Source organism: Vidua chalybeata, chromosome 8, assembly GCF_026979565.1.
Source record: "Vidua chalybeata isolate OUT-0048 chromosome 8, bVidCha1 merged haplotype, whole genome shotgun sequence".
Classification (NCBI taxonomy): Eukaryota; Metazoa; Chordata; class Aves; order Passeriformes; family Viduidae; genus Vidua; species Vidua chalybeata.
In genome coordinates, this window is record NC_071537.1 from 19711378 (window position 1) to 19724390 (window position 13013).

Sequence of the window (13013 nt, forward strand, 5' to 3'; positions counted from 1 at the left end):
GATGCCTATCAGAATGCCTCCTGCTGGGGTCTAGTCAGACGAGAGAAATCCCTTGGGATATACATTTCTGGAGACAGTGTTTCCTGGCGTTTTGAATTTCTATCACTTAGCTTGCTTGCTGCCCGACACTGGTTTTAGTACACAAAATGCTGGTTTTTAATTTCATTTAGCACGAATTATTTTATGACATATATTACATATTAAAAGGCTGAGCAGGACAAGCTTAGTGTGTTAGTGTACTCACAACCCTGATGAGGATAAGATTTCATTCACCTGTTGTATATTGAAGTGGCTTTAGTTACTTTTCCAGGAAAATTTTTTCCTGTAATACTGCGGATTTGTTCTGCTGGATGTAGCTCTCTATTCCTGCCTTTGTGAAGGATGTCACTTTTCTTGATTTTCTTCAATAGATTGTACTATAAAGCTTGCTGAGGGCCAAGGAAGAAGAGAGTCCTGTGCTTAAAGTCTAGATTTAGGGCTGCCGGGGTCAAAAAAACAGTGGTAGGTAGGCAGGCAGTGTTTTGCTTTTTATATTTCCCTTACTTAGCCCTCTGCACTTAACTATTTCCAAATATTGCTGTTCTGTGCTGTGTGGCTGTTCTGTACCTTGGTGCCTAATGAACACACACAATTGGATGGGCTCTGTTCTCAGCAAAGCATGCCTGTTGCTAGTGTTTCTGGAAGGCTCCATGTTTGCACTCATGGGGAAGTAGAAGTCAGCTCTTGTGGTATTTTGTGCTGTAAGATGTCATTTTGTACAGATGCTGTAGCCTGTGTAGCAGAAAATGGGTGTTGTGCTGAGACTTGGTTAGATATGTTTACTTGATTTTGAGATGCCCTGCCCCATTTATGTATGGAATAACATGAGGCTGTGTTGCAGAAAGGAAACTGTTTACAGGAACTAATATTTCTTAGTTTTTGTAGTTTCCCCTCTACAGCTATAGCTGCAAGCTTCATCTGCAAAGCTCAGCAAACTTTTGTGCTTTTGCCTACATTGGAAAGGAAAAGATGCAGCTTTTGCTGGTAAACTGTTGTTACTTTAAGCCCTGCTGTGTGAAGTAACTGTGTGAATTTCCCTGGCTGTGAGGAGCCAGGGAAATTACTGACTGTGTTTGCTTCACTGGCTCACTTTGCTTCTCCTCTGGTTAATAAGTATCTCCCTCTCCTGCCTGGCCTTTGCCAGTTAGGTCTGTTCCCTATGCTGTGTAGCTGCTTCTCTTCAAAGGTGTGTGGCTTTCTAGGTGTGTTCCCCTGTGTTGTGCCTGCAGGTGTCCAGATGACCTGTCAGAGAAAGCCATTTTGTCCTTGTATTCCCCAAGACAGCAGTGGGAGATCCTGGGATCTATAAGGCAAGCAAATTCAACAGATTTGTTACTGCTTGTGAATTCCTCACCTACTCCTCATAAGTCTTTTCAGTCCTCCCCTAGGCAGCCATGTTGCTTTTGTTAAGGCTGCAGGGAGAGCTATGCATGGGATCTTTTTAATATCACAGTGACTAAACTGCCCCCAGCACTCGAGGTGAGGCCACCCCAGGGCAGAGCAGAGCAGGACAATCCCCTCCCTTGCCCAGCTGGCCCTGCTGTCCCTGATGCCCCCCAGGACAGGCTTGGTCCTCCTGGCTGCCAGGGCACTGCTGGCTCATGTTCAACTTGCCATTGACCAGGAACCCCAAGTCTGTTTCTGCAGCACTGCTCTCCAGCCTCTCATTTCCCAGCTCATCTCAGAGGAGAACATTTCCATGAGAGGTCTCTGGCCTTGCCACTCTTTTCGTGACCAAGAAAAAGTGAAGACAGATAGCATTAGTATTCAAACATGCACTCAATCCTTTCCTTGTTATTGCTTGTAAGTGCCTAGCAAAAAAAGCATTGGCTCCAGAAAGAGCAATCTAGTCCTTTTCTTTGGACAGGGATAAGACAGACCATTGAGAATAATGCTGCAAATGCAGCTGTGTTTGTATGCTGCAGTGAACTGAAGTGAGGAAAGATTTGTACAGTCAGTTTTGGGCAAGGTAGGATGAAATGCTCCCTCTATTTCTTCTCTCTTATTTTTTTTTCCTTTAATTATTTCTTTAGGAGATTTGTAAGTGTTTGTTAGGCCTTCCTACTGTGATAGGGTGTGAAGGGGCTTTTGCCTCGGTTTGCTATCTGAGTTTTTAGTTGGAGGTTGCTGAAACCACACACTAGCAGTTATTTTACTTAAGCTCCTTTGTGGAGGCACATTAATTTCACTTTAGTGACTTGGGAAGTTTAAATGCTAAAGAGGTTTCCTGTGGGCTTTGCATTGATTAAATAAAATGCAGAGTATACTAAGTGACACTGACAGACATGGAGAAGCGCTGTGGGTTCCCTGGAAGCTGACTCTGCTAACCCTCTCTGTGTTACTGCAAGGCTTTAAAGAGAGAGAATTTAAAAGCTCATTTCATAAGAGCATGTTGAAATTCTCATCCAACATCAGAAAGATAATTTTGTTTTTAACTTTTTATACTGGAAGTTAGAAGATACACAGCTTAACAAGGAAAATAATGTGGAACAGTCATAAAGTCATCCATCTGTTTAAATAGTTCTTAATATGTACTTGCTATTGCATAATAGTAAAATAATTTGCTTAAAGATTCTTGTTTCCAATTAGTTAACTTTTGTCTTTCACATAAATCTCAAGTTGGGATTCTTCTCCAGTGTCTGTGTGTTCTTTATTCTAGTGTATACTTTTGGGATGATTCAGAAGGGAAAGTTATGGTTTCTCCTTCGTATACCTGGAATTACCCATAAAACTTTATCATCAGGAAGTGCTTTTTGTCCTAGTACTTCCCTATTGAGGAGAACAAACACCTTGGTTTTGGAAGATAGGCAGTGGCACACAGTTTTTAAGCTTAAAGTAGGTTTTGAGTAAAGAAAGATTTGGAGGTAACAAGAGAGTTTGACTAACTTCTGAGATAGAGTTGATTAGTGGAAAATAGTTGGTTCCTTTCTGCTTGCAACCACCTCTGTTCTAACATTAGTGGTGATGTTAAGCTGCATAGAAGAATGTCGAATGACTGCCTCGACTGGGAAGCCAGATTATAAGGGATCTGCTTTTGCTGTGCTGAAGTGCATCAATGAAAGATCTCAGTGGTTACAAGTGGTTTTTCAAAGTTTGCAAAGGAATAGGCTGAATAATTTAGGCAGAATCTGTTGCTTTGTCTTCAGTGACAAAATTAGTAAGTTAAGTCCTACTCTCTGAACAATAACGGTGTCCTTTGCTGCTTATTGTCTCTGTACTCAAACATGAGCATAGTCTTACAGAAACTGGTAAATTTCATTTGGAAGACAGCATCTTCTAGATGAAAACACAGAACATCGAGCTACTTCATTCTGTAGGGAGCAACTTGGCTTCTCCCTAGGAGTTTTCCTTGCTCATAGAGGACATGACAAAACCGAAGTTAGGGATGAGTATAAAGCAGGTATTGCTTGTTCTTTTCCTCAGCTGTTGCTCCCGGTTTCTTGGGACCGCTGTATTACTGTAACACAACTTTTCCTCGCTGTAGCGCTGTTTCCTCGGCCACCTACGGAATGTGTGATAGGAGCCAGCTGGAAAAGGCAGTTTCCCTCCTTGGGGAAGAGTCCCGCCGAGTACCGGAAAGGCGACGCGCGGCCGGGCAGGGGCAGCCCCGTGCCCGGCTCTGCAGGGGGCGCCGCGGGCGGGAGGCGGGGCCGGGAGGAGCCCGGTGCCGTGTCCTGTGCCGTGCCGGGGGCGAGGGAGCGGCCGCGGGGCGATCCACCGCCTTGCTGCGCCGCCGATGTGAGGGAAGGGGAGCGGCCCCTTGCCCGCCAGCCCCGGACCATGGCGGCCCCCGGTAGGTGCCGCGGCTGTCGTCCCGGGAGCCGCGGGGAAGCGGCGGGGCTTCACCGCCCGGTCGTGCTGCGCGGCGGCCCCGCTGTGCTCCGGCGGGCCGCGGCTCTCCGCGGCTGCCCCGCGGCAAGGTGCCGGCAAGCGGAGCGTAGCGGAGCCCTGCCCGCTGCCCCCGTGGGGCGGTGCCGCTGCGCGGCTCTGCGCGCCCCTGGCGCTCCGCTGCTGGGGAAAGGGGAAGGGGGGTCCGCTCTTCAGCTTCAGGGAACCCTGCCGCTCTTCAGAGCAACGGTGGCTCCTTTGCTCGTAGCCGGCTGCAGCGCTTTCTAGCTCGCCTTGCTTCACTTGTCTAGAGTTCAGGGCAGCTGCTGGCAGAGCTTTCCTGCATCTTAAGTGCACTTCGGCTTGGCAGGTCAGCGAGTCTTGAGGGAAGGTGTTCCGTAGAATAATTTGCCTCTGTCCGCCTTTACTACTTACATGTTTTTCTGTGATGTTTTATAGAGAAGTCAATTTTTCCTAAATACGGCTTTAATTCTTCAGCACCACTTCCTTTTGGGGGTATGACTTGGTGCCCCTTGGTGCCCCTTGCCACAATGGCACAGGATCACAAGCTGAGCTAGTTTGCCGTAATTGAAAGTGTTTTAGCTGACATGTTTGCGGGTAAAACTACCTAGAATAAGAGCTGCAAACTCAAGGGGAGTTTAGCCTGTATTGTGTAAGTCTTGCTAATGACCAATTTGCAAGTTCCTCTCTTTGCAGGGAAACGTATGGGTTTTATCTAAAAAAGGAAAAAAACGTGCCATTCTCAGGGTGTGAAGTAACATTTGTGTTTCATTGACGCGTATCTCCTTGTCAGGTAAAAATAAACTAAACGGAGGTCTCAGGAGATTTGTGGGCAAAACTACTTTTCTCTTTATAAACAGAAGGTGATTTCACAGAGACCCTTAAAAAGAGAACAACTTTAGATTAATGTATCGTAATGCAAATCTCTTGTTCCTCTCTGTGAAGTTTGGTTTACAGAAACTTTATCTACTTTGATTCTGCTATTTCCTCTTGCTTGTTTGCAGCATTTTATTTAAAGTAAAGATTTTCTATTCCAGTCGAGGTAAGAAGTCTCATGTGATCATTATTACTGTGCATTCCATGTATGCAGAGAATGCATTTATTTCATCATACATCACTTAAATACACACACTTCACATACTGAAATGTGGAAGGTGCTGAGGACTTCTCTTAATGGCCCACCAACAGTTTCTGTGACTTCCTGGAAGTGCTCTCTCTTATAAGAATTTGATTATTAAGATTCTTTGAGTTGCATTTCCTTTATACCATAGACAATTATCTTTAATGGAGAGTAAATTCCCATCTATCAAGGATTGTTATTTTGGACAGCATTATTTCTGTATCCTCCATACACATGAATCACAAAACACACTGGAACAGGTTATATAATGCCTTTCTTATGTAGTCAGAATTGGAGATGGATTTTCTTGTAGCAGATGAAGATAAATTGTGCATATGATCCTCAGAGTTGGAGTGAAGGAATTAGTCTGATTTTTTTTACCTGGTCTGTGGACAATGAGAAGTCATGATCTGCTTATGAGAGAGAGGTATGTGAAAGATGGCATAGAAAAGTTGTGTGTTGCTACAAGCCCTGAATATTCTTTATGGGGCCCACAAGTACAATGGAAAACTTTATGATCTATAAATTGAAAAAGGGTCAAAACTTTTGGCTTATGGAATGAAATGATAGATATGACGGTCGATAATGTAAGATGTAGTCCTACCCAGAGCTGATATGCCAGCTTCCCACAGTGTTGTTCAGCTATTTCAGTGGTAATCAGAACCTTGTGATATGGCCATAAACTACTATCGCATGTTTGGGCTGAGCCTAAAGATTATCACCTCACTACTTGCAGACATAGTTTGGAGATGTGCCCGATTTGTTTGCTTCTCAGAGAGAGACTGTGAAGACATGACATGGTCATGCATACTTTTATATGCTTGCCATGAGCCTATGTGATTTTTACTGAATTGTTTCATCCTCTTGCATTCTATGGGCAGTTTGTGAGCTAGGGGAAGCTTTGCATGTCATTTGTGCTGTTTAATTTGTGGGGCTTACACTTCAATTATGGATTTTAGGCATTTCTATGGTACTGGCTTGTAATCTCATCAGTCTGTTATCATTGCTGTGTAGGAAAATGTGCAACTAAACACTGGAGAGGCAGTTACATGCTTTGGAAAGCATTCCAAAGGTTATGGTTTATCATTGCAAACTGCAACAGAACTGCACCTTTATGATTTTCTATGAAGCAAATTAACATGCTCTGCAGTATTTTTAATAGTGCTGGCATTTTGTACACAGAGGCAAAAGTATTTTTAATATTCTAAGCTTACGAATCCAGTAGCAAGGTATTGTTAAAATTTAAACTAGATCACACTTGAGAGTGTGAAAGACAGACGTGCACCAGCCACCTATTTTTCTTCATCTTGCTATTGTATGTAGTATTCATATATTCCTTCCTCTAATTGAAGACTTTTCCAAAACCTGCCTGTAAAAAGCATTGTCAAACCATCTATCTAAGGGCAGGGTTTAAGGAAATAAAATGTTTGGTGTTCACCAAAGGATTTCCCTATATGCCTAAAATAGGCAGAGTATACATTATGTTTTGCACTGTGCTCTGGGAGATTTTCTGATGTTTGAAGAATTGTGAAAAACCTCCCTGAAATGTTCTCTATTGTTTTTACACTATTCCCTGAGGACTGGGCAGTAGTTAGTGCTGCAAAGGCAGCCATTTGGTTAGACAAATAATAGCATGATCCAGGAAGGAGAGTCCTGTGTCATTCTTCTTTTAAAGGAGAATGTTGCAATTGAGGTTATTTCTAGATTTTGGGGGTTTTTTTTAAACAGTCCCAATGCTGACTTCAGCTTATTTTGCTCTGCAAGACCCACTTCCAGTATTTTTGCTTATGAAGGTGGAGTGTTACTTCGGCTCTACAAGCGGAGTCAGTAATTTTATTTCTCAGTTCACGTTTTAGGAGCATTGTTCCTCAGTTTATTGTATACTTGTAAAAGGAGCTGAGGGAAGAAGGCCTGAGGAGAGCTGGTACAGCTCTGTTAAGGGGAATGGTGTTCTCGTAGAGCAGTGCTAGCTCAGAAATCAATACCTTTCCTAAACATTGGAGGAAGTTCCTTCCTGCTGGATGCAAAGGTTGCGCTGCTCTGACAGGGAATTTGCAGTGAGTCTGTCCAGTTTGCATCCTTTATCCACATAGCAGAGAAGGGAGGGATTCTTGGATACTTAGTGCCCCTGCAGTGCAAGGCACGTTTAAAGTCAATGGCTTTTCCACCCTGTCTCGGAGCACAGCTGCTTATTTTCATTGAAAGCCTGGAGAAAGACTCACAAGTATAGTTGTGGAAGCTGTGTGCTTCCTAAAAGTGAATGACAGGATTAGTTGTTCCATTTTATAGAATGTTAAAGTGCCACTACTAATTTTTCCAGAGACTGGAGGTAGGGCTGGGTAGGACTTTAAGAGCTTTGGGCACACCTCAGAGTCATTTTGTGGTCTCCCCATCTGTTGAAGTCAGGCTCAGCTGGCCATGGTGCAATGCATGGGCTCCATTCTCAGCAGACAGTTGTGCTGTCCTTTCCCACTGTACTGCGTGTAAATCAACCCAGGGCAGTGGAAGCAGAAGTCTGTGGTACATCTCCCTTTCTAGAATAAAACTTGAATTCTGCTTGGTTTTCATGTTTTTGCTCATGTAATTCTGTTGTCTTTGCCAGGTGGTGTTCAGCCACCATCAGTGGTATTTTGGCAATAGTGGTGTGCTCACTGGTGTGAAAGCTGTCTTTTTTCACAGCAGTTCTGCACTCATAGGTTAAAGGTCCCAAGGTTTTGAGTCCCGAGGGCTCAGAGTTTACTGGATCCTCTCCTTTGGGAATGCTGTCTCCTACAAGCCTCCATCTGTGGTTCAGGAGCTGTATTCACTCACAAACATGCAGCTGTCCTAGTGAATATGTCAGCACTGCGCTGTCCATGTTCTCCATAGCTAGGGCATCATCCTTTCACTGCCAGAAATGTCCTTATTTATGCAGCTAACTGTAACACTATTGGTTGAGCCCTGAGCACATCTCCGTTCTCAATTGTATCACTTCTGCTGAACTACTGTTTAAAACTTGTATAGTTCAGGGCTGGGGTCCCTCAACCTAGACATTGTTTCTGCCTTAATTTTGTAATGAAGTTTCTGGGGAAGGTGATAGAATAAAGTCTTTGCAGGCTGTGCAATTTTGGTTGAATTTTTCTAAGGTGATTGCAAAACTGTCATCTTCAGTTCTGGTAAATTCACTCTGCAGATCCTCTTTTTGGCTGCCAAATTTTAGGCATTGTTCTCTGCTTTAATTGGAAAAAATTGCCTTTGCTTGCATCATGACGGAGATGGGTTGAAAATGCTGACATTTCTAACGAGTCAAACTGGAATTAGAAGACAATTTGTTAACAACATTTTAAATTCTCAGCTCTGAAATTTACCATGGACCTGAGCTGTAAACCTCAATTTTGAGTAAACTTCTTCACAGGTAAATAGAAAAATGAAATTTAGACTTAAAAGCTTCCTTGAGATTGGTGGGAGAGCACTGCATCATGTCACACTGGTTCAATTTGCAATCTACTCTTAGCAAACTGTTAACATTTTTAAGTGCTTTTGTGCCAGAGCACTGAAACGCATGAGTCTGTAGGTAGAAGCTGTCTCTAGAGAATTATGGAAGAAGTCAACTTTGGTGACCATATTTTGGGCTGTCTTCTGGCCACCACTATTGTATTAGTTCTTTCCCTCTGAAGAGAGTGTTTATCATTCCAGAAATTGTTGGGAAAGCTTTCGATGACAGTTTTGAGGAAGGACTCTAACACAGCCTTGTGGAATGTCTGAAGCCTGAGTGACAGAGTGGCTGTGGTGCAAGCACTGAGGCTGATGTTCCCTTAGTTGCATGTATACTTTTCAGGCAGCTTGCTTTCTGCTGCAATGAGAGCAAATACCTAACACCACGGGGGCCGTAGTGACTTCCTGTAAGCGTTCTGTGACCTCATTTGTTATTTTAGGTGTACTGTTTGGTGCCTGTTCCATTTGGGCATGTAATGATCTGCAGTTGTGTTGTGGAGACCATATAATTGCCTAAAATGATTTTAACTTTTCATGTGAGAGTGAACTCCTCTTTTCAAGCTAGTTTGTTTTGAAGGTCTGGTTTTTGTGGCTTTTTTCTTTCCTTATCAGAATGCTTTAAATCTGTAAATCTCTGTGTAGTTTGTTTCACTTGAAACTACATAGGAAATGTTCTCCTTTATAGGAAGAACATTTAATTTTTTTTCATTTTTAAGAATGAAAAAATGACTTAAATTTAGTGGAGTTGATGCAAGTAGGAGTTCATTCACCCTTAGAATTTCTTTGTGGCTGTGAACACCTCACTTTGGATAGAACTAGTGTTCTTTTGAAATGCTTTGTAGTTTCTGACAGGAATTAGAGACAGTGCTGGGTTTTTTTTGTTCCAAAGCTGTGGGTGATTTCATGGTTTGAATTTAATCCTTTTTCTTGTGATTGTTTTGCACCTGTACAGGAGCCCCTGGAGAATATGATGTGCTGATTGTGTATGCAAGTGACGCCACTGAATGGTGTCAGTACCTCCAGAACCTCTTCCTCTTCACTTGGCAAGTTCGAAAGCATCGGATTCTGAGCTACCAGCTGGAAGACGACTCTGCCATCTCCCACCAGGAGCTGGACCTGTTCAGCAGAAGTCGGAGTATCATCCTTTTGCTTTCTGCTGAGCTGGTGCGGAGTTTTTACATTCCTCACATCCTGCAGAGCCTTCAGGAAGCTTTATGGCCCCCGTGCAAAGTAGTCAAGCTGTTTTGTGGTATTACGGACTGTGATGATTATTTGACTTTTTTCAAGGACTGGTCTCAGTGGCAAGAACTCACAAATGATGATGAGCCTGATGCTTACCTTGCAGCTGTTGAGAAGGCTATTTCAGAAGGTAAGACCATAGCTAGGAGCTGTGCTTTCTGGTTGGAGGAGGGAGATACCTGGTACTGTTTATTCTTATTTTTATACTGATAATGTGCTTTACTTAAAGAGCAAACTAAAGCAAATTGTCTAACCCTTGTAAACAAGAAAGTTATGCAAGCAAATTTTTCTATGCCTGGTTAGTTGGTCCCTAATTCAGGAGAAATTACCAACAACTCACAGAGAACTTCTGAATTTGAGATTGTGTTGGATGCCTGCTTTTGAAGCAAATTGAAAATGAAAACTTTCTATATTTAAAATTTTGCCTGTATATGTTGTACTCTGCAGTTTATTGACCCAAATCAATGGGAAATTGTATTTATTTTAAGGAAAAGAATTATCTTTTTCTTCAGACTTGTTTCTGTCATACCAGAACCAAAATGAAGTCTAATATGTATTATTTAGCACTGGGCCTAATATCAAAGATGTAACCATACTGGCAACAGATCACTTTGTTACCAATGATGAAAAGGCAGAGATTAAAGATGGCCTTGAAAATAACCCAACCAGTCTGAAAGTGATCCCCTTTTAACTAGTGCAGAGGACTTACTAGCACAGAAGTATTAAGAGCTGGAGACTACATAAGCCCAATGTACTGAGTTTGAATTGATTCCAAACTTTCCTAAACTCTAGAAAGTGTGTAGAATTCCTTTCTCATAGTTTCTGTTGAAATAAAGGTGGAAACTTTTATAACTCTGGGCAGTCCTGCTGGTCTGGGTATTTTTATGACATTGCCATAGGTAGGGTTATAGTGTTCTTTGTCAGCCTCAGCAAGACTGGAATCCTGCAGTTGCATCTTGGCTGAAGATTTATCTCTATTCCATGGCATAAGTGAGGCAGTGTAGTGTTGTGTGCATAAAGGCTCTGGAGTCTGACTTCCCACAGCTGGATCTAAAGTCCTTCTCCATCTGTGCTGCAAGTTAGCATGTGCCGAAACAAACTGTGCTTTGGCTTTATGTAGGTGGTGTTTTGAAAGGGAGTTTGTGCTTTGGATTTTTATTGCTGTTTCTACATAACAAAAAAAAAAATTCAGCTTGTTTTGTTTTCTCACTTTAATAAGCATACATTGATCTCAAACTGATTTCAGCGTATCTAGAAAATACTTGGCTGAGAGAAAAAAAATGTGATAAAATTAAACTCATTTGCTGTGGAGTCTGCTGTAATGTGTTCCAGATAGTTTGGTACACAAAGATTCAGAATTTCTGGACTTCCGTTACTGTCATGGCAGTCATAGCTGATGTGGCTGTCACCTGCATGCCATGACAAATTTTTGGTTTGTGCACATCAGAGCAGTTGCAAAGGTGAGCCATCTGCTGTCACTGTGATTCTTGTGAAGGAAGAACCTATTTAAGATGGGCTGCTTTCATGGCCAAAGTATTTGGATTAATGTATCAGATCCTACTTCTGTGTGGGGAAAAAATGACTCTGTGACCTCTTCTATTGTGTGATTCTATACAAGTTCTGTGAATGGCCTTAAATGCAAATGTTCTGATGTTTCCCCTGAAGATAGCCCCAGGTGTACATAGTTCCTTTTTTTTGGGTGAAACTGTGAAAACTTTCTTCTTGACTGGTAAAAAAAAAATCTGCTGTATGATTTGGTTGCAGCATGAGTAACTTAAAATGTTTGTGACAGCAGATCTCTCCCATGGAGAAACATAGCCTCTGCTCTGAGTTAAGTTTGAATTTTTGCTGATTAAGGCAGCCCTTAATTCTTACAGCACTTAGCAGAGAAAGTTCATGATTGTATTTTAAATTGTTCGGGTCTGGGTGTCTTCCTCTGGAAAGTACTTCTCTTCACGTGCACTCCCCCGTACTTCTAACAGCAGTGTCAAAACTAGGCCTGATGCTAAAATGACTCAGCTTCAGCTTCCAAATTGCTGAATCCTGAGCTAGTGAGGCATGGCACAGGCGTACAGGACGCAGTCAGGGTAAATTCTTCTCCAGAGGCTGCACATTGGCCCTGTGCAGGCTGTGCTGTTGCCTATAGCACAGCTGTTGGCTGTGGTTTGTTTAGGGCATCATGGGACTATGACACCCCTAGACATCACATGCTGAAACTTATTTTAATTTTTATTAGTTTAGTATGAATTCAGAAATGAGGAAACATTCATCTAGCCTTGTTGACAACTGTGTGCTGATGCTGACTCTTGCTCTCTTGTAGATGTGGTATTTTTACTTCTAAAGTTTCTCAATTCTGGCAAACTACAGAACACATGAAGGTTTGCATTTGCAGGTACTTTGTTATCTGTGGGGAAGTTTTCAGACTATGCAATAACTGTGCTAAGGGGGTGGAAATCATAGAATTATTATGGCTGGAAAAGATCTTCAAGATGGAGTCCAGCTACTAACGTAACACTGCTATGTGTACCACTAAACCATGTCCTTCAATACCACATCTACATGTTTTTTTTGAACAGTTCCAGGGATGGTGATCCCACCACTTGCCTGGGCAGCCTGTTCTGATGTTCAACCACATGTTGATGTTCTTCTTTCAGTGAAGAAATTTTTCATAGTATCCAATCTAAGCCTCCCCTGAAGCAACTTGAAGCTCTTTCATCTTGTCCCATTGCATGTTGCCTGAGAGAAGAGAGTCTACAGCCTCTTCTCTTGTAGTTGTAGAAAGCAGTAAGTTCCCACTGAGTCTCCTTTTCTCTAGATTAAACAGTCTTGCTCAGGATGTCTGTGTACACACCAGCTCAGGTCCAGCAGGGTATAGTTACTAGCCAGGGTGCAGTGACCAGCTGCTGCTTAACCCCTCTAGCCTGGCCCGTCATGGCTGTGCTGTGTGCATTGAGCAGCTGGGAGCTGGACAGCTGGTCACAGTCAGAGTCAGTGACCTTTCTCTTCCTCATGTGTTCTCAAAGCTCACTTGACATTGCTCCAGTGTGTTTGTCCCTAACTACTACATTGTTTTGAAACATTTCAAATTTCCCACTTTAAGAGCTGATGTTTCCAAAGCTTTTACTAATTCATCAGTGGCTTTGAGCTTTCTATATCCAAGCCATCTCTTGTGGGTAAAAACATGGGGAAGTCCACATCTGCCTGAGATGGCTGAGGTGATAACTGATTATGACAGCAGTGGTGAACTGTGCTGCTGGAGGACAAGTGCAGCCTCAGCTGAGCAGAGCTCTTG

At 42.7% G+C, this 13013-nt stretch overlaps 1 protein-coding gene across 1 annotated transcript in view; it reads left to right on the top strand.

The window, feature by feature from the left end:
- The first annotated feature begins 2324 nt into the window (after positions 1-2324).
- PIK3AP1 (phosphoinositide-3-kinase adaptor protein 1) overlaps positions 2325-13013 on the top strand; it is a 37527-nt gene continuing 26838 nt past the window's right edge. Inside the window, exons 1-3 of the mRNA XM_053949286.1 lie at positions 2325-2337; positions 3524-3832; positions 9435-9851. Of these exons, the coding sequence (XP_053805261.1) occupies positions 2325-2337; positions 3524-3832; positions 9435-9851 (739 nt within the window). The remainder of the gene's footprint in view (positions 2338-3523; positions 3833-9434; positions 9852-13013) is intronic.